At 38.5% G+C, this 22,282-nt stretch overlaps 1 protein-coding gene across 1 annotated transcript in view; it reads left to right on the forward strand.

Annotated features, from left to right (window-relative positions):
* The window catches only part of LOC139758628 (uncharacterized), a 65,384-nt gene extending 59,690 nt beyond the window's left edge, over window positions 1-5,694 (forward strand). Inside the window, exons 2-4 of the mRNA XM_071680135.1 lie at window positions 2,181-2,302; window positions 4,180-4,307; window positions 5,069-5,694. Coding sequence (XP_071536236.1) covers window positions 2,181-2,302; window positions 4,180-4,307; window positions 5,069-5,316 — 498 coding nt within the window. The 3' untranslated portion in view covers window positions 5,317-5,694. The remainder of the gene's footprint in view (window positions 1-2,180; window positions 2,303-4,179; window positions 4,308-5,068) is intronic.
* The last annotated feature ends 16,588 nt before the right edge of the window (window positions 5,695-22,282 follow it).

The raw sequence follows: 22,282 nt of genomic DNA on the forward strand, positions 1-22,282 counted from the left end.
AACCTGGATGTTTTGGCTCTGAGTGAAACGAAGCTCAAGGGTAAAGGGGAAGAGTGGTTTGGGAATGTCTTGGGAGTAAAGTCAGGGGTTAGTGAGAGGACAAGAGCAAGGGAAGGAGTAGCAGTACTCCTGAAACAGGTGTTGTGGGAGTATGTGATAGAATGTAAGAAAGTAAATTCTCGATTAATATGGGTAAAACTGAAAGTTGATGGAGAGAGATGGGTGATTATTGGTGCATATGCACCTGGGCATGAGAAGAAAGATCATGAGAGGCAAGTGTTTTGGGAACAGCTGAATGAGTGTGTTAGTGGTTTTGATGCACGAGACCGGGTTATAGTGATGGGTGATTTGAATGCAAAGGTGAGTAATGTGGCAGTTGAGGGAATAATTGGTATACATGGGGTGTTCAGTGTTGTAAATGGAAATGGTGAAGAGCTTGTAGATTTATGTGCTGAAAAAGGACTGATGATTGGGAATACCTGGTTTAAAAAGCGAGATATACATAAGTGTACTTATGTAAGTAGGAGAGATGGCCAGAGAGCGTTATTGGATTACGTGTTAATTGATAGGCGCGCGAAAGAGAGACTTTTGGATGTTAATGTGCTGAGAGGTGCAACTGGAGGGATGTCTGATCATTATCTTGTGGAGGCTAAGATGAAGATTTGTATGGGTTTTCAGAAGAGTGAATGTTAGGGTGAAGAGGGTGGTGAGAGTAAGTGAGCTTGGGAAGGAGACTTGTGTGAGGAAGTACCAGGAGAGACTGAGTACAGAATGGAAAAAGGTGAGAACAATGGAAGTAAGGGGAGTGGGGGAGGAATGGGATGTATTTAGGGAATCAGTGATGGATTGCGCAAAAGATGCTTGTGGCATGAGAAGAGTGGGAGGTGGGTTGATTAGAAAGGGTAGTGAGTGGTGGGATGAAGAAGTTAGAGTATTAGTGAAAGAGAAGAGAGAGGCATTTAGACGATTTTTGCAGGGAAAAAATGCAATTGAGTGGGAGATGTATAAAAGAAAGAGACCGGAGGTCAAGAGAAAGGTGCAAGAGGTGAAAAAAGGGCAAATGAGAGTTGGGGTGAGAGAGTATCATTAGATTTTAGGGAGAATAAAAAGATGTTCTGGAAGGAGGTAAATAAAGTGCGTAAGACAAGGGAGCAAATGGGAACTTCAGTGAAGGGCGCAAATGGGGAGGTGATAACAAGTAGTGGTGATGTGAGAAGGAGATGGAGTGAGTATTTTGAAGGTTTGTTGAATGTGTTTGATGATAGAGTGGCAGATATAGGGTGTTTTGGTCGAGGTGGTGTGCAAAGTGAGAGGGTTAGGGAAAATGATTTGGTAAACAGAGAAGAGGTAGTAAAAGCTTTGCGGAAGATGAAAGCCGGCAAGGCAGCAGGTTTGGATGGTATTGCAGTGGAATTTATTAAAAAAGGGGGTGACTGTATTGTTGACTGGTTGGTAAGGTTATTTAATGTATGTATGACTCATGGTGAGGTGCCTGAGGATTGGCGGAATGCGTGCATAGTGCCATTGTACAAAGGCAAAGGGGATAAGAGTGAGAGCTCAAATTACAGAGGAATAAGTTTGTTGAGTATTCCTGGTATTTATTTATTTATTTATTTATATTCATCTATGATTCACATCCGTCTTTAAGTGATGATTTTGTACACCCATGTTTGGTTGTTGTAGACTATTTACAATCATCCTGAGAAGGTATAGCTGCTCATCCTACATGTTGACATGCACGATACAACCTAGCCAGCTCTCTCATTAACTGCGTAACAGTCCCATAGTTACGAGCTAACGAGCTAGATCCATGATAAACTGTGATGTGAAGATGGCGTAACGAGGTTGGACGAACTGTGTGGCATATTTAGATCGGTTTGCGGCCCCTGTTGGTGACGTAACCCATCATATCCCTCAGTCACCTCCACCGTGACCCTCATCACTCTAGCACTACCTTAACTGCAACCCCCCCCCCCCCAACACACACACACACACACACACACACATTAGCAGTAACACCCCTACTACGACTCCCCTTTAGCAATAAAAGCACTCCTTCCACGACCATAGCTAGTAACAACACCTGCAGGAAGAGTTCCTCCATCATTTAAGAATACCTCCCACACCACGATTTTCTACCAGTAACTCCCTACCACCCATTAAGACCATCTCCCCGGCAGGTGGTCGTATCGTATGACGACCCAGTGGACAGAAGTCGTCACGTCATCACCTTAAACGTCAACACTGTCGGCAAGGGTTTCGACCCCACCACCCTCTACAGCCCTCACTCTGGACGCCTTGGGTAAGTCTTGAGGAGCACTGCAGGGACTTGATTAAATCATGACGGGTCATAAGTAAGGCTGGGGATCTTGAGTAAGTCGGATTTTTGGTTTGTGAGGAGAATCTTTGGGCAAGTTATGAGTGTTTCTTGTAGGTCATGTGGTTCTGAGGAAGTCATAAGAGTCTTGGGTAAGTTGTGAGAGTTCTGTATAAGTTATGAGGGTCTTGGGTAGGTCATGAGGGTCTCTGAGAAGTCATGAGAGTTCTGAGGAAGTTATAAGGGTAAATCATGAGGATGGTCATGGGTAATTCATGAGGGTCCTGGATAACCCATGTTGGGAAATGTCTGTTTTCTCGTGGTTAAGTCAGAGGGTATCAAGGTAGGTAGGGAGCCATGGGTAAATCAGATGAGTCTTGAGTCAGGGTTTTCTGATGAGTCAAGAATTTTGCGAAATTCGAAGCCTTAAGTAAATAGAGGGATTTTTTTTGGTATGTTTAGGGAGTCCTTAAATAAGTTACAATAGTCTTTGGTAAGTCCACAATTACGTTAGATGAATTTTGTAAGCCAGAGAGGTCTTTGGTTCTTAAGGGGGTTCATTAGCAAGCCATTATGGGTCTTGAGTAAGTCAGGAGGCATGGTTTAAGGTAAAGGGTATTGAAATAGGTCAGACTAGGGTAAGCAGGTTGTTTAAGGGAAGTCATTACATGAAACGGGCTTTTACCATTACTCACTTGTTTGTCTACTTTGTACAGGTGTTTGTTTACTGAATCTCTCTTGTCTTTGTTTGCCATACTTTTTAATCACGTCTGCCTTTCTTGTTTACCCTAAGTTTGCCGTAAGTGTGGACCAACATTCTCTGCCATCCCTGTTTCTCTTTTCTACTATACCAGTTTTCTGTTGTTTACACCGTCCTTGTTTGCCCTGTTTGCCATACCTGTTTCCATAGTCTGTTCACTCGCAGTTTACTGTTCTTGTTTACTGTCTACCCTGAGTCTACCTTATATTTCAACCTACCCTCCGTTTCCCTTTGTTCTTATGTTTACCGCACCTGTATCAAGTCAGTCTCTACCATTCTTGTACACCATTTATCATTCCAGTTTATACCAGAAGCATTTTTCCTTGTCCTCTATCACACCTCACAGTCCCTCTCTGCTTACTACACCTGCATAATGCTTTCTCGTTAGTGATGTCTGCTTTGTACTTTCAGTTTACCATGCTATAACAATTGTTTCATCTTAGTCTACCTTACTTCCATTCATGTTTCACATCACTTTACCATATCTATACTTGTGTTTTTACCTCTTTGGATCTTAATGCACGAATTTCCCTTTTGTTATACTCGCTCACCCCTTCCATTTAGTTTGCTTTAGGTTTGCAAATACTTTTCCTGAGTTTATCAATTAGTGCAATTGTTTATCTTCAGCTTCCAATAACCTAACCTTAAGTCTACAGTATTAGCATGTCTGTTTCCCCTAGAAAGGAAAAACCCATCTCTATGTTTTCCCCGAGTCTTGATAGCAGGTTTTTATCCTTGGAGAATGTACATTGTCCCAAAAGAGTATCAGCTCCCAAGGCCTGAAGTTTCTAATAATGTACAACTGACCGACCGAGTTTGAAACGACTTCACTGCCACCCTGATGTAGTTTATAACTGCAACAGGATGGTAGAAAAGTCGAGTTTTGATCTTGTTCAGCCAGTTGTAGAATATTAGAAACTTCAGGCCTGGGTGGCCGATACATTTTTGGGAGTGTATCTCTAGAGTGTTCCATAGAAGATATATCCACACAGCGAACCATACAGAATGTACATACCCACAGAATAAACCTTAAAGCATGTATCCTCGGGATCTTACATGATGTACCTAAAAAGATAACTTACAAAATGTGCCTGTCTTGCAGGTTCACATACCGGCTGGGAGGATTGTACCGCCGGCGACGGTACACCCTGGTGGCACTCGGCTACCAGAGTGCAGGTAACAGAGTGGCTTACACTAGGATGACATTCCTCACGGGAAATGATGATGGAGGTGAGTTGTGGGCTCATGAAGGGTGTGGCCCTGGGTGATGCTCTTTCCATGAGGGTGCTCTTTCTCTCATAGGGTGTAACCCTAGACGGTGCTCTATCCCTGAGAGAGATGATATTTGCTGTATCATGGCAAGGTTGCTGTGGAATGGGTTAATCTTTTGCCCCTTTTTGTGACATTGGCATTGTGATGACTCTGGTGACAAAGCAGTGATACTTCACTGGGGAACATCAAAGAAACGTGACCCCTTCAGCATAAGTAGCCTTGATGTGATGGCCTGGCCTTTGATGTAACAAGCATCGTATCAGACGTATTGCCAATACATTTTTTTTAGACATGCTTGAATTTCATTATTGTTGTGACTATTGCTGATGAAATCTTGCCTTTGATTTAAGGTAATCAGATGATTTTTTTTATAATAAAGATACCTGTCATAATGTTTTTGAATAAATTTCTTTAATGCAAAACAAATTCAATAAAGTAGAATAACATTTTACTGTGGGCAGAAAGTCAGGTAATTTTCTGATGACTGCTTAGTGCAAACCATATACAGCCATATATAGTGTGTTCTCCAAAAATATGACAAAAGACAGTGTTAAAATTATTATTATCAGTAATCTCCATTACCAAGATGAGACTGGCCCTCCTTAGTTTTAGTTTGCAAGAATACATTGTAATGTCAGGAACATAATTTAGATATGGTGTTTAGAAATACTGACTGTCTCTCATCCACATCCAGCACTAAAACTGTCTTAACATTTCAGAAAACAAATTGTACAACCTGACAGGGATCTTCCTTGTGCTGGGGATTTCCACTATCATCATGGTGGTAGTAATGGTGTGTGTGGGCTATGAGAAGCTCATCCTACAGAAGAAGGATGAGTGTTGCAGCTTCATCTGCTGCAGAACAAGAAAGAAAAAGGCTCCTAAAGCATCCATATCTCCAGAGCCCCTTGTGATCCATAATGGTAGAGGCTTTGATGAGACCTCATCATCTTCACATAGGTACTAGGCAAATGTCTGGTACCCCCAGTAGATTCAATGAATCTTCACCTTCTTCAGAGAGTAGTGTGGATGACTGATGCTGCATACTAACTTACAGGAGTCTACTGCATCTTCAAGATGATGCTGTATGTGATTGGTTTTGTTCACTGATTTTATTTACAAATATGCTACTGTTTCACAAAGATACTATGAATGAATGATGCTGCATACTTATAGAACAGTTTAGCTGTATTATAAAGACCTAGAAGACAAAATTTACCACTTACAAGGCTTGTCATACCCATGCATCACCTTAGAAATACTGCATGAAGCTGGTACTGCAACAGGTTTTTAAGCTGTCTGCCTTTTTATAAGAACCACTGTATACTTTCTCTGACACCAAAGATGGATCTAATCTCTGTGTATGTGCATTGGACCAGACGACATTTTTAGCTTTAAACGTTTTTCTTATGTGTCCGTATTGGAAAGAATCACAATTTAGCTCATGATCAAGCATATTCCTATGAGTGCACAGGGAAATGAAACGTGATAAGTTCCCAAGTGCACTTTCGTGTAATGATCACATCATCAGGGGAGAGACAGGAAAGAAATATGTCAGTTGATATACAACGAAGAGACATAGCTAGGATGCCATTTGTTAAACAAGTCCTAGCTACGTCTCTTTGTTGTATATTAGCTGACATATATCTTCCTTGTATCTCCCCTAATGATGTGATTATTACACAAAAGTGCACTTGGGAACTTAAAGTGTTTCATTTCCCCATGGACTCATAGGAATATATATATATATATATATATATATATATATATATATATATATATATATATATATATATATATATATTTATTTCTTTCTTTCAAACTATTCGCCATTTCCCGCGTTAGCGAGGTAGTGTTAAGAACAGAGAACTGGGCCTTTGAGGGAATATATATATATATATATATATATATATATATATATATATATATATATATATATATATTATCCCTGGGGATAGGGGATTAAGAATACTTCCCACGTATTCCCTGCATGTCGTAGAAGGCGACTAAAAGGGGAGGGAGCGGGGGGCTGGAAATCCTCCCCTCCCGGTTTTTTTTTAAATTTTCCAAAAGAAGGAACAGAGGGGGCCAGGTGAGGATATTCCAAAAAAGGCCCAGTCCTCTGTTCTTAACGCTACCTTGCTAATGCGGGAAATGGCAAATAGTTTAAAAGACGAAAATATATATATATATATATATATATATATATATATATATATATATATATATATATATATATATATTTATATGTATGTATTTTTTTTTCATACTATTTGCTGTTTCCCACGTCAGTGAGGTAGCACCAAGAACAGAGAGCTGAGCCCCTGAAGGAAATCTTCACTTGGTCCCCTTCTCTGTTCCTTCTTTCAGAAAATTAAAAATGAGAGGGGAGGATTTCCAGACCCCCGCTCCCTCCCCTTTTAGGCGCCTTCTACAATGTGCAGGGAATACGTAGGAAGTATTCTTTCTCCCCTAACCACAGGGATAATATATATATCCCCAGGGATATATACCGGGGTCGACGTGCTGTCAGTGGATTGAACCAGGGCATGTGAAGCGTCTGGGGTAAACCATGGAAAGTTCTGTGGGGCCTGGATGTGGAAAGGGAGCTGTGGTTTCGGTGCATAATTACATGACAGCTAGAGACTGAGTGTGAATGAATGTGGCCTTTGTTGTCTTTTCCTAGCGCTACCTCGCACACATGAGGGGGGAGGGGGATGTTATTCCATGTGTGGCAAGGTGGCGATGGGAATGAATAAAGGCAGACAGTATGAATCATGTACATGTGTATATATGTATATGTTTGTGTGTATATATATATGTATACATTGAGATGTATAGGTATGTATATTTGCGTGTGTGGATGTGTATGTATATACATGTGTATGTGGGTGGGTTGGGCCATTCTTTCATCTGATTCCTTGCGCTACCTCACTAACGTGGGAGACAGTGACAAAGCAAAAGAAAAAAAGAAAATGAATATATATATATATACAGGGGTTGACGTGCTGTCAGTGGATTGAAGCAAGGCATGTGAAGCGTCTGGGGTAAACCATGGAAAGCTGTGTAGGTATGTATATTTGCGTGTGTGGACGTGTGTATGTACATGTGTATGGGGGGGGGGGGTTGGGCCATTTCTTTCGTCTGTTTCCTTGCGCTACCTCGCAAACGCGGGAGACAGCGACAAAGTATAAAAAAAAAAAAAAAAAAAAAAAAAAATATATATATTCATGTGAGAAACTGCAGAAGCTGGTGACTGAGTTTGGTAAAGTGTGTGAAAGAAGAAAGTTAAGAGTAAATGTGAATAAGAGCAAGGTTATTAGGTACAGTAGGGTTGAGGGTCAAGTCAATTGGGAGGTGAGTTTGAATGGAGAAAAACTGGAGGAAGTGAAGTGTTTTAGATATCTGGGAGTGGATCTGGCAGCGGATGGAACCATGGAAGCGGAAGTGGATCATAGGGTGGGGGAGGGGGCGAAAATTCTGGGAGCCTTGAAGAATGTGTGGAAGTCGAGAACATTATCTCGGAAAGCAAAAATGGGTATGTTTGAAGGAATAGTGGTTCCAACAATGTTGTATGGTTGCGAGACGTGGGCTATGGATAGAGTTGTGCGCAGGAGGATGGATGTGCTGGAAATGAGATGTTTAAGGACAATATGTGGTGTGAGGTGGTTTGATCGAGTAAGTAACGTAAGGGTAAGAGAGATGTGTGGAAATAAAAAGAGCGTGGTTGAGAGAGCAGAAGAGGGTGTTTTGAAATGGTTCGGGCACATGGAGAGAATGAGTGAGGAAAGATTGACCAAGAGAATATATGTGTCGGAGGTGGAGGGAACGAGGAGAAGAGGGAGACCAAATTGGAGGTGGAAAGATGGAGTGAAAAAGATTTTGTGTGATCGGGGCCTGAACATGCAGGAGGGTGAAAGGAGGGCAAGGAATAGAGTGAATTGGAGCGATGTGGTATACCGGGGTTGACGTGCTGTCAGTGGATTGAATCAAGGCATGTGAAGCGTCTGGGGTAAACCATGGAAAGCTGTGTAGGTATGTATATTTGCGTGTGTGGACGTATGTATATACATGTGTATGGGGGTGGGTTGGGCCATTTCTTTCGTCTGTTTCCTTGCGCTACCTCGCAAACGCGGGAGACAGCGACAAAGCAAAAAAAATATATATATATATATATATATATATATATATATATATATATATATATATATATTATCCCTGGGGATAGGGGAGAAAGAATACTTCCCACGTATTCCCTGCGTGTCGTAGAAGGCGACTAAAAGGGAAGGGAGCGGGGGGCTGGAAATCCTCCCCTCTCGTTTTTTTTTTTTTATTTTTTTTTCCAAAAGAAGGAACAGAGAAGGGGGCCAGGTGAGGATATTCCCTCAAAGGCCCAGACCTCTGTTCTTAGCGCTACCTCGCTAATGCGGGAAATGACGAATAGTATGAAAAAAAAAATATATATATATATTTATATTCCCTGGGGATAGGGGAGAAAGAATACTTCCCACGGATTCCCTGTGTGTCGTAGAAGGCGACTAAAAGGGAAGGGAGCGGGGGGGCTGGAAATCCTCCCCTCTCTTTTTTTTTTTTTTTTTTTTAATTTTCCAAAAGAAGGAACAGAGAAGAGGTCCAGGTGAGGATATTCCCTCAAAGGCCCAGTCCTCTGTTCTTAACGCTACCTCGCTATCGCGGGAAATAGCGAATAGTATGAAAAAAAAAAAAAAATGTATATATTTACATGACAGCTAGAGACTGAGTGTGAACGATTGGGGCCTTTGTTGTCCTATATATATATATATATATATATATATATATATATATATATATATATATATATATAAATATATATATATATATATATATATATATATATATATATATATATATATATATATATATATATATATATATATTCCCTCAGAGGCCCAGTCCTCTGTTCTTAACGCTACCTTGCTAACGCGGGAAATGGCGAATAGTATGAAAGAAAAAGAAAAAGATGTATTTTTTTTTCTTTTTTTTTATACTTTGTCGCTGTCTCCCGCGTTTGCGAGGTAGCGCAAGGAAACAGACGAAAGAAATGGCCCAACCCCCCCCCATACGCATGTATATACATACGTCCACACACGCAAATATACATACCTACACAGCTTTCCATGGTTTACCCCAGACGCTTCACATGCCTTGATTCAATCCACTGACAGCACGTCAACCCCGGTATACCACATCGATCCAATTCACTCTATTCCTTGCACGCCTTTCACCCTCCTGCATGTTCAGGCCCCGATCACTCAAAATCTTTTTCACTCCATCTTTCCACCTCCAATTTGGTCTCCCACTTCTCCTCGTTCCCTCCACCTCCGACACATATATCCTCTTGGTCAATCTTTCCTCGCTCATTCTCTCCATGTGCCCAAACCATCTCAAAACACCCTCTTCTGCTCTCTCAACCACGCTCTTTTTATTTCCACACATCTCTCTTACCCTTACGTTACTTACTCGATCAAGCCACCTCACACCACACATTGTCCTCAAACATCTCATTTCCAGCACATCCACCCTCCTGCACACAACTCTATCCATAGCCCACGCCTCGCAACCATAAAACATTGTTGGAACCACTATTCCTTCAAACATACCCATTTTTGCTTTCCGAGATAATGTTCTCGACTTCCACACATTCTTCAAGGCTCCCAGGATTTTCGCCCCCTCCCCTACCCTATGATCCACTTCCGCTTCCATGCTTCCATCCGCTGCCAGATCCACTCCCAGATATCTAAAACACTTTACTTCCTCCAGTTTTTCTCCATTCAAACTTACCTCCCAATTGACTTGACCCTCAACCCTACTGTACCTAATAACCTTGCTCTTATTCACATTTACTCTTAACTTTCTTCTTTCACACACTTTACCAAACTCAGTCACCAGCTTCTGCAGTTTCTCACATGAATCAGCCACCTGCGCTGTATCATCAGCGAACAACAAGTGACTCACTTCCCAAGCTCTCTCATCCCCAACAGACTTCATACTTGCCCCTCTTTCCAAAACTCTTGCATTCACCTCCCTAACAACCCCATCCATAAACAAATTAAACAACCATGGAGACATCACACACCCCTGCCGCAAACATACATTCACTGAGAACCAATCACTTTCCTCTCTTCCTACACGTACACATGCCTTACATCCTCGATAAAAACTTTTCACTGCTTCTAACAACTTGCCTCCCACACCATATATTCTTAATACCTTCCACAGAGCATCTCTATCAACTCTATCATATGCCTTCTCCAGATCCATAAATGCTACATACAAATCCATTTGCTTTTCTAAGTATTTCTCACATACATTCTTCAAAGCAAACACCTGATCCACACATCCTCTACCACTTCTGAAACCACACTGCTCTTCCCCAATCTGATGCTCTGTACATGCCTTCACCCTCTCAATCAATACCCTCCCATATAATTTACCAGGAATACTCAACAAACTTATACCTCTGAAATTTGAGCACTCACTCTTATCCCCTTTGCCTTTGTACAGTGGCACTATGCACGCATTCCGCCAATCCTCAGGCACCTCACCATGAGTCATACATACATTAAATAACCTTACCAACCAGTCAATAATACAGTCACCCCCTTTTTTAATAAATTCCACTGCAATACCATCCAAACCTGCTGCCTTGCCGGCTTTCATCTTCCGCAAAGCTTTTACTACCTCTTCTCTGTTTACCAAATCATTTTCCCTAACTCTCTCACTTTGCACACCACCTCGACCAAAACACCCTATATCTGCCACTCTATCATCAAACACATTCAACAAACCTTCAAAATACTCACTCCATCTCCTTCTCACATCACCACTACTTGTTATCACCTCCCCATTTGCGCCCTTCACTGAAGTTCTCATTTGCTCCCTTGTCTTACGCACTTTATTTACCTCCTTCCAGAACATCTTTTTATTCTCCCTAAAATGTAATGATACTCTCTCACCCCAACTCTCATTTGCCCTCTTTTTCACCTCTTGCACCTTTCTCTTGACCTCCTGTCTCTTTCTTTTATACATCTCCCACTCAATTGCATTTTTTCCCTGCAAAAATCGTCCAAATGCCTCTCTCTTCTCTTTCACTAATAATCTTACTTCTTCATCCCACCACTCACTACCCTTTCTAATTAACCCATCTCCCACTCTTCTCATGCCACAAGCATCTTTTGCGCAATCCATCACTGATTCCCTAAATACATCCCATTCCTCCCCCACTCCCCTTACTTCCACTGTTCTCACCTTTTTCCATTCTGTACTCAGTCTCTCCTGGTACTTCCTCACACAAGTCTCCTTCCCAAGCTCACTTACTCTCACCACCCTCTTCACCCTAACATTCACTCTTCTTTTCTGAAAACCCATACAAATCTTCACCTTAGCCTCCACTAGATAATGATCAGACATCCCTCCAGTTGCACCTCTCAGCACATTAACATCCAAAAGTCTCTCTTTCGCGCGCCTGTCAATTAACACGTAATCCAATGACGCTCCCTGGCCATCTCTCCTACTTACATACGTATACTTGTGTATATCTCGCTTTTTAAACCAGGTATTCCCAATCACCAGTCCTTTTTCAGCACATAAATCTACAAGCTCTTCACCATTTCCATTTACAACACTGAACACCCCATGTATACCAATTATTCCCTCAACTGCCACATTACTCACCTTTGCATTCAAATCACCCATCACTATAACCCAGTCTCTTGCATCAAAACCACTAACACACTCATTCAGCTGCTCCCAAAACACTTGCCTCTCATGATCTTTCTTCTCATGCCCAGGTGCAAATGCACCAATAATCACCCATCTCTCTCCATCAACTTTTAGTTTTACCCATATTAATCGAGAATTTACTTTCTTACATTCTATCACATACTCCCACAACTCCTGTTTCAGGAGTACTGCTACTCCTTCCCTTGCTCTTGTCCTCTCACTAACCCCTGACTTTACTCCCAAGACATTCCCAAACCACTCTTCCCCTTTACCCTTGAGCTTCGTTTCACTCAGAGCCAAAACATCCAGGTTCCTTTCCTCAAACATACTACCTATCTCTCCTTTTTTCACATCTTGGTTACATCCACACACATTTAGACACCCCAGTCTGAGCCTTCGAGGAGGATGAGCACTCCCCGCGTGACTCCTTCTTCTGTTTCCCATTTTAAAAAGTTAAAAAAAAATACATGTGAGTGATATTCTAAAGAAGTCTGCTGATGCCAAATCTTCATTGTAATTTAATCATAAAACTATCCAAAGATAAGTAGATAAACTGGCCATAGAATTTTGTAGCTTTCACTGTAAAACTCAAAAGCAGTAGCAATAATACCTTAGCCCTTGCAGTACCACACTGATATGCATCTTTGTCTCAAACATATATCCTTTTGATACTAGAAATGATTATGGAGAGTGGCAGGTACACAGGGAAGACAAAAATATAAGTCCAACAAGAGCATGTGAAAAGTGCCAAAGAATAGTTATGGCACAAAAGGAATGGTATTGTTTGCCTGAATGATTATTATATTGGAAGATTAGGTCAAATTGCATTGCAATTAGGCAGTGGTACCAGTTAGAAGACACTGGTGATGAGATTTTACTGAGAATTTAATGCTGATCATGAACATGTACAAGAAAGCCTTAGTGATAGAAAAAAAAATCAACTAGGATAAGAGAAATTTTTAGAATCTTTATTGCCTTGCTTATTGCTTAACAAGTCAAAAAATTTCATAGAGGCCAAAATGCCCTTCTTCTCAATGACCAAGATGTGTTTCTTCCTAGTGGCTAAGTCAAGAGTTTCCAGCATATACAAGATGTCTCGGCTTTCCTGTTTCTTATACATCATTAGTCCTTTTGAAAATTATATAATCTTAGGCACATTCACACTTTAATATAATGTCACAAACATTTTGTACACACAATATCCCTGCATTTATTGGTCTTGGTATCATGAATGAGACATTCCTCTAATTCTGTTCCTTTGATGATCAATTGTTTGTTACAAACCATGTTGATTTCCTTTGAATTAATGTAATGTTTCACACCATGTCCAGGCCTATGTCATAAGTGTTGTACTTATTTACTGTTCACCAGTGTAATATATAGCCTTCACTGTTAAGATGTAAGATGCACGAGATGAAAACAAAAAGCTGTACAGTCATCTTGTATTCATTCTTAATATCCAGGGCTGTATTCCTGACTGTGCTTGTCTGTGTCTCCTCTGATAACAGTTATTATGTATACCCCTCACGCTGTTCTGTCAGTAAGTTCTGTTTGTAAATATCTGGGCTATCTCAAATCACAAAACTGGCAAAAGGTTGTTCCAAAAAAAATGATGTCTATATATTTCATTTCATCAAATGAGGGTGAACCTAAATGTAATATACTTTACCAGGACAAAGTGATAGTGTATCTAAACAGTGTAAACAGTGCTCTTAAATTGAATATTTCATGTTTGATAACCAAAAGAAATTTAGAGTACCTTAACTTGGTGTCATCAAGGCAAAGGGGTTTGAGTAGACTTAAGCAGTGATCTTTGTTCCACCAAAACAAAGAAGTGACAATTTACCCTTTCATTATGTCTTACACTGAGAGAAAGCAATAACTGTGGACATAAACATTGTTCATTTAATCAAGTCAAAGCAATGAGTTGACTACAGTATTATATGTTTCATCAAGACAAAATAACAGTAATGAACCTGACCACCATGAGTTACCTAAGACAAAACATTGATAATGCACTGTAGCAATACTTGTTCCATTGCAGCAAAAAGTGACAATGTTTGGAAGTATTATTTGATATGCCATGGCAAGGTAGAAATGGTGTTCTTTCTTGTAATAAGTTATACTAGGAAATATGTATAATGTAACAAAGCATTATTTGGTACATTAAAACAAATCAGTGACAGTGTACCTGATCATTTTAAGATACATAAATACAAAACCAGTGACACTGTGTTTAATCATTAAGAGTGTGTCTAAATGAAAATAATAAGTATACCAAAGCAATATTTCTTCCACCAAGACAAAACAATGACAGCAACTTTGATCAGTTAAAAAAGGTTCAGATTGTTGTCTTGCATCCTGTTGCACTGAAGGTTCTGTTGATTACAATGACGCAAACCTATATTGTAAGGATAATCAAATCTCAGTTAATGTGTGTGAAAATGTCTGTTTATATGGCTACTTAACATCACCTTTATTTCTGTGACCAGTATTTATAGTGATTAATCATTCTTATCCTTAGTTTACAATCCCTTTTGAGTAAAATTTTTTCTTGAGAGAAATGGCATGTATTATTTTTATGTATGTATGTATGTATGTATGTTAAGAGTAAATGTGAATAAGAGCAAGGTTATTAGGTACAGTAGGGTTGAGGGTCAAGTCAATTGGGAGGTGAGTTTGAATGGAGAAAAACTGGAGGAAGTGAAGTGTTATAGATATCTGGGAGTGGATCTGGCAGCAGATGGAACCATGGAAGCGGAAGTGGATCATAGGGTGGGGGAGGGAGCAAAAATTCTGGGGGCCTTGAAGAATGTGTGGAAGTCGAGAACATTATCTCGGAAAGCAAAAATGGGTATGTTTGAAGGAATAGTGGTTCCAACAATGTTGTATGGTTGCGAGGCGTGGGCTATGGATACAGTTGTGTGCAGGAGGATGGATGTGCTGGAAATGAGATGTTTGAGGACAATGTGTGGTGTGAGGTGGTTTGATCGAGTGAGTAACGTAAGGGTAAGAGAGATGTGTGGAAATAAAAAGAGCGTGGTTGAGAGAGCAGAAGAGGGTGTTTTGAAGTGGTTTGGGCACATGGAGAGGATGAGTGAGGAAAGATTGACCAAGAGGATATATGTGTCGGAGGTGGAGGGAGCAAGGAGAAGAGGGAGACCAAATTGGAGGTGGAAAGATGGAGTGAAAAAGATTTTGTGTGACCGGGGCCTGAACATGCAGGAGGGTGAAAGGAGGGCAAGGAATAGAGTGAATTGGAGCGATGTGGTATACCGGGGTTGACGTGCTGTCAGTGGATTGAATCAAGGCATGTGAAGCGTCTGGGGTAAACCATGGAAAGCTGTGTAGGTATGTGTATTTGCGTGTGTGGACGTGTGTATATGCATGTGTATGGGGGGGGGGTTGGGCCATTTCTTTCGTCTGTTTCCTTGCGCTACCTCGCAAATGCGGGAGACAGCGACAAAGTATAAAAAAAAAAAAAAAAAAAAATGTTGCATGCTGATGTATTGTATATCCTATAATCATATTCATGTTGACCTCTTTAGCAGAATGATTGTTGCCTGACACATTTGTTATTTGATACTAAAATCTTGAAATTCAAACGTGAAATTTACAAACTAGAGACTGTATTAGACTTAGTCACTGCAGGTGACAGTCTAATGATGTGTTTTGATGGGATGAAGGTGATAATTCGTATGTACACAAAAAGACCTGGGTTATGGAAAGTCAACACAGACATGTGTATGTAAGCCCAATTAACAGGAATATACTTGTCTAGTATGCAGAACGAGAAAGTTTTTCAGTAATATAATCAATTCACCCTCTTACATGGACTTGGTGAATTGAGAAGTAAATCTTTGGTCTGTTGCATTTATTGTTGTCATATATACTTATGTAGGACCAGCCTCAGGAAACTAATTATGATATTTTCATGCACTGGATGGTAATATTTTCATGTTTTGTCAGAAAGAATGAATATAATGTAATAGCCTAAGATACTGGTATAGCAAGAGCTATTAATCTTTAGTTCATATGCTTCTTTAAAGTTCTTTGAGCAATACTGATGGGGTATGTTGTGGTAAAGGCTTTTTCAGTAACATGTAATGCACAAAAAGCTTTGTCCATTGGTATTTTGAAGAAAAGCAGATCAAGGGCATTAGACAGTTTCATTAACTGAAAGAAGTCCAAGTCAAGCTCATATGAGATTCTCTTGTGAGAACTATGAGATACATCGTTTATGTAAGTAAAACAGGAGGGAAGGGCATCCAACCCCTCTGCTCCTACCCCCTTTTGTCACCTTCTACGACACACAGGGAATATGTGGACAGTGTTTTTTCTCCCCAATTCCCAAGATGCTACCTCGCTAATGTGGTAAATGGCAAATATGTTTGATTTTTTTTTTTTTTGTTATTTTATGTATCTCATTGCAAACTTTTCCTCCAGTCTGATATATAACTTTTTTTGTGAAAATGAATGATACTGTCCATTGATTTTAGTTGAACTCTAAGCTACTTAATACCACCAGATATATATCTAGTAGTTATTGTTGATGGTAATTGACATAATTCTTCACTGTTATGCTGCATCAGTGAAGCACATTTGTGATGAAGTGTGCACAACATTTTCACTGGACTCCAATTTTATATTTTTCTCAGCTAAGTGTTTATGAAAAATACTGATAGTAGCCATTATGGCTGACCATGGAATGATTTGAACCTCTTTCAAGATCATCAGCTGTCCTTTTGATGGGAGACTGAGTGTACCATCAGAGCCATAATGAGTCATCCATGGGAACTTAGCATCCAGATTTAGAAATATGTGCCTGCCTCCCTGAGCATTATGCTGTCCACTACTTCAGGGTGTGCAAAAAAAGTGCCTCATTGACAACTGTTCTTTTGGGAAATGTTTAGTTTAGATTTTTCAAGAGTTTTTTTTGTGATAAGTCTAGTTTAGATTTTTCAAGAGTTGACAATGTCCCCCTTGATTAACTAGCCCCCCCTCTCACCTGACACGTAAACAAATTTATAACTTTAATGGTGTTATGAAACGATGTTACAAACTATGATTAATTTGGTTCATTTCATAAAGTGAAACCAGAGGCCACGTGCTTGATATTTCTCTAGTCATACCAACATGTAAAATTCTTTTATGAAATTTCAGGCTTTGCTATTGCCACCCAGATACAGTTTACAATGAATATGGCTAAAAGATTAAGGATTCTAAGCAAAACACCTTGCATTGCATATCGAAAATGCCATGTTGAATGTTACATCTAATTTATCAGTTTGCCAAGATTGACTAACATTAAGATAAATGGTGGCTAGACAGTTCACATACAAATAAATTCATGTTCAGCGAAATTGCCAATTTATTGTCATTAACATCTGAGTTATTGTCTTTAAAACCTGCACCTCTTTATTGTTTTATATGCTGCTCTCATTCAGTTGGGATGGATCAAGTGCTTACATGCACCCATTGTTTGTAATATACTTAAATGAAATATGGTATGTATAATGTACAAAAAAATATTATTCCTTAGTGGTATTACTGTGAGTACTTTGATTAAATAAAGGGTGTTTTAGAATATTTTTGAATTTGTTAAGATTATCATTTCAAGAAGGACTTGTATTAACAAATGCTAGTGAAAGAATGAAAGACTGAGTGAATGAAAATAGGTAAGAAAGTATGATAAAGTCAGTAAATGGGAGAGAAAGAGTCACATGATATGCATGAAATTGTCAACAAGAGAAACTACAGACTGGGAGATAACAGGGAGAGATGCATATACATTTTGCTTTTATGTTTGATTATCGTGAAGTTTTGATACTGCAGGAATGACTTTGAGAGTAATCAAGTAAAACAAGTCTGTTCTCCAGATTTTATGTGTTGTATTACAACTTTATGCATAAAATATAAGAGTAATGATTACAGTACATTTTGTAGGGACTTCCTTTATTTTGAGGTTGCTAGATTTGTAAAATCATATATGTTTCATTATTTATGTAGCCTCATCATAAGTATGTGACAGACTTCGACTTTTCTTCTGTGCAAATTTAGCTATAATGTGTAAAATAAGGGGACCATATGATGTAGTGATTATTTACTGAATAATTTTGATAGAAATAACACTGTAAGCAATCACCCATTTAGAAAAGTTTCAAACAAAATTTTGTATGGATTGGCAAGAGATTTTCAGAATATAATTTTATCAGAAAAATATCTTAATTTCAGTTGATAGCACAGAACACTAAGTTCAGAAAATAAGAAAAGGAAAATCTGTCTTATTCCAGGAAAATGCACATGGAATAAAGAGAAGAGTTCTAATTATCTAATGCTGGAAAAGAGAAGAAAAAATGTTTGAGTTTTTTCTTTGTCTATGTGGTAAATAACATTATACAGCACTGAAACACAAAAGGTGATTTCCTTTTGAAATAAGTATTGTGTAATCTTCAAAGGGATATCCATAAAAGGCTTATGATAAATTTTGATATATGCCTTTGATCCAGAAAGAAAATATATGTGTAAACAAATGATATTTCAGAAACTTAGCAATCAAACATTGAACAACCGTTACAAGCACAAAATGAGAAAATATAGAAGGATTAGAACAATATCAGGTAATTAAGAATTGGATAACAAACAATGGAGTTCAGTTCATTTGAAAGTAGATGAGAAAACTTTACCTAAAGATATGTAGTTTGTTTTTTGAGTATATGCTCTCACTCATATGGTTATATTACTCAAATGTTTCTCATATAGTATTTGTTAAGTGAATATATATTACAGATATGTATATTTTTTACTAACATAAATTTGTAAGATGAGGTGGTAACTAGTCTCCCCTTTTATGAAATATTATGTTGCATTCAGGAGTCCATCTTGTAACAAGTGCCTTTAGAGAAAGTGACCTTACTGTGCTCTCTCCTGATATATAACTTATCCCTTGGAAATACACAGAGAGAGTAGCCAATATAACAAGGCAAGTGGTTAGTGGTGCATGTACATCCATCCTTCTTTTCACAAGAAACTTATGACAACTGAAAACTATTAGTAACAAGTTTATGGGCTCTGCCAAATACGATCATTGGTACTATAAATTCATACCACTTTCATTTGATAAATGGATAAATTATGTGAGCATACAGATCAAAATGATACGAAAATCAGTCAAAATAGGAAAGTACACATTCAGGCCACAGAGTAGTGCATAGTGGTTTAGTATCATGATCTTTAACTCCAATTGTAAAAACCCATGTTAAAATTCTTGGATGATAATTACCCTTTCTTGACATTTGTATGATATATATCTCCTTATGTAGAATTTTTCTTGTTTTAACTATTCTCCCCAAAATTAATGAAAATCAACCAGAAATGGCCCTTTAAGACCTATTAAGTAGGAGTTCCTTTTTATAAATTACTTAGAGCATTAAGGTCCTTATAAAAAAAATCATGTAAAATTACTTAAAGGTTTATATACTACTTAGCAGTCACACACACAAAAAAGGAATGACTTGGAAAACAGTGAATAATCTTCTTAGACAACAGAATATTTGTCAGACTGGATATGAGAGAGTCCAAGGAGAAAGTAGAGTATTCAAATAGACTCAATAATGATTCATGAGGGAAAAAATCACGATAAATGTTGATTACTAAGGAAGTTTAGTAAATATGAAACATCCACATATATCCATGTTGTTAAAGATTTACAATGCCTTAGCCAAAAATGGGCCCTTATCTTGGAATGGCCTGTTTCCCGTTTTCCCCTTATGTCCACAATTATACTCTCGCACACTCAACAACTACTACAGATGCCAGACATTAAAGCAGAGATGTATGCAGAGAGGAGACCAGAATGAAAGAAAGGGGAATGTATGGACTGAGACACTGATAAAGAAATGTATGAGAATCATAAATGAAAATATTAGGAAACAGTTAGTGTTGGATGCATAAGTGTAAACCAGCATTATGATGATTGTCTACTTTGAAGAAGTGTCTAAAATGGATTTGCCATGATAGTGAGGCGTATACAAAGAATTGTTCAAAAGGGCCTTTCTCAGTACTTCACCATGAATTTCTGTAGTAATTTTAGATGCAATCTGTATATGAGTAGTAGATGTATTATCCATACTTCTTAGTATATATACATTGAATACATTATTGTTAAACCTTTGTATTTGTTTCCAGATTGAGACTATGTAAACTGGAAAAAGATTACTTAAAAACTAACTACAGTAGTGTTTTCATCCTTTAGTATAAGTGACAATAGTGCTTGCCATCGTTTTTTATTACATCAAAAACAGTCATCTGCCGATGTAGTGACATTGGTTTCTACCTGTCAGTTTCTACTCTGTCAGTACACTTCAGTGTTATAGTCCTGTTGGAGCACTGCTCAGACACCTCCATCCATCCTAGAGGAAACTTATATTCATGACGTCTTACACAAGACAACATAAATGAAAGCATATTATCCATGTTCAATTTGATATTTGTCAAAAGTTTTATGTTGAACTTTTGGGTTGCAAATATGCATAATTTTCTTTTGTGAATTACATCGCTTTCATCTTCCAAGCAATATGGTGCATTTAGCAAAAATGCAATATAGCAATATGAACCCAGATACCAAAACAGAAAGACTATGGCATCTTTTACTTACTTTTTATTTCATATATGTAGTATTCTGATATTGAATTTAAAAGTAATATGCCAGTATTGTACATTTATACCAACACATCAGAGTGAACTTGTAACCTGTCAGTAGGTGTCCCTATCTGATTGCATGGTGTCCCAAGATAGTTGACTCTGTTACTCTGTACTTTAGCTGGGCATGATAACAGCACAGTGACTGCAAAACAAAAGACCATAACATTCCTTTTTTTCAAAGGTGACTGGTAACTGAGTGTAAAAGAGACTATAATTGTTATGCCTTTATTGCAGTAAAATATGCATGTTTCACTTAATACTTATTTTGGAACCAAGATGGTAAATTCATTGAAAAACAATATATTAGTCAGATAAAAAAAATGGGGAACACATTTTTAGAGCTCTTGCTCCACAAAATTTGCTAGTACACCCCTGATGATCTTCCCTTTTAATCCTGCTGCATAACATTTTGCTCAGTACAAGCATTGTTTCAGCATACTGTCCAATATTTCTTTTGTACCCTTCCAACCACTATTACCATCACTACTGTACCCATTCACTGATAGTCCACACACTATCTCAAATATCATCACCACAACCTTTCATCTGATGTGCCATCACCACTATTCCTCACATAAACCACCAGTATTACCGCTCACATCATTCTTCACCAGCAATTCTCCATCCCTCAGCTTTTCTTTCTTTTTCCATTCTTGGTGGATTTTTCCTGGTTAGTGATGTAGCACCAGAAACAGACAAAGAAAGGCCACATCAGTTCATGTCCATTCTCTAGTTGTCATGTGTAATGGAGTGAAACCACAGCTCCCTATAAAAAAAACCATGCCCTTCAGACCTTTGCATGGCTTACCCTGGCCACTACACATACCCTTGTTGAGTCTTCAAACCGTTGACAGCACATTAAAGGGGCAACTTTTTGTCATACCTTTTCTCTGGGATTGGTTGGTTACAAGAAATTAAAAGATTAATTCCCATGTTTATTTAATGAAGTAATAACACAACTGATATGCCAAGATTTAAATCTTAGACCCAAGTAAAGAAAATATATTTTATAGACCTATGGTTTGAAGAACATTGGCCAAAACCCAAAGTTTTACATTTCCTCTTTTTGGCCTAAAGTGCTTTATCCTAAAGATTGGTAAATTATGTGATAAAGGTTATTATTATTCTCTTTATCATCAACTTTATCTCAAGAAAATTTCCTTGGTTGAAAGTTGTTACTGGTAAATATATCAACCATGTTTGAGTACTGAGAGGATAAAAAGTTTTTGAATTATGACTAATTACAAGAAATTTAAGACCCCAGAATTTTATCTAGCATTATGAAATGCACCTACAGTGGACTTTTAGCAGAATCTAAAGTTTCAAGAAAATGGCTGAAAAATGAAGTAACTTTTCGCAAATAAAATTTTATTTTTTTTTTTTTTTTTTTTTTTTTTTTTTGCTTTGTCGCTGTCTCCCGCGTTTGCGAGGTAGCGCAAGGAAACAGACGAAAGAAATGGCCCAACCCA

This window comes from Panulirus ornatus, chromosome 31 (genome assembly GCF_036320965.1).
Source record: "Panulirus ornatus isolate Po-2019 chromosome 31, ASM3632096v1, whole genome shotgun sequence".
Classification (NCBI taxonomy): Eukaryota; Metazoa; Arthropoda; class Malacostraca; order Decapoda; family Palinuridae; genus Panulirus; species Panulirus ornatus.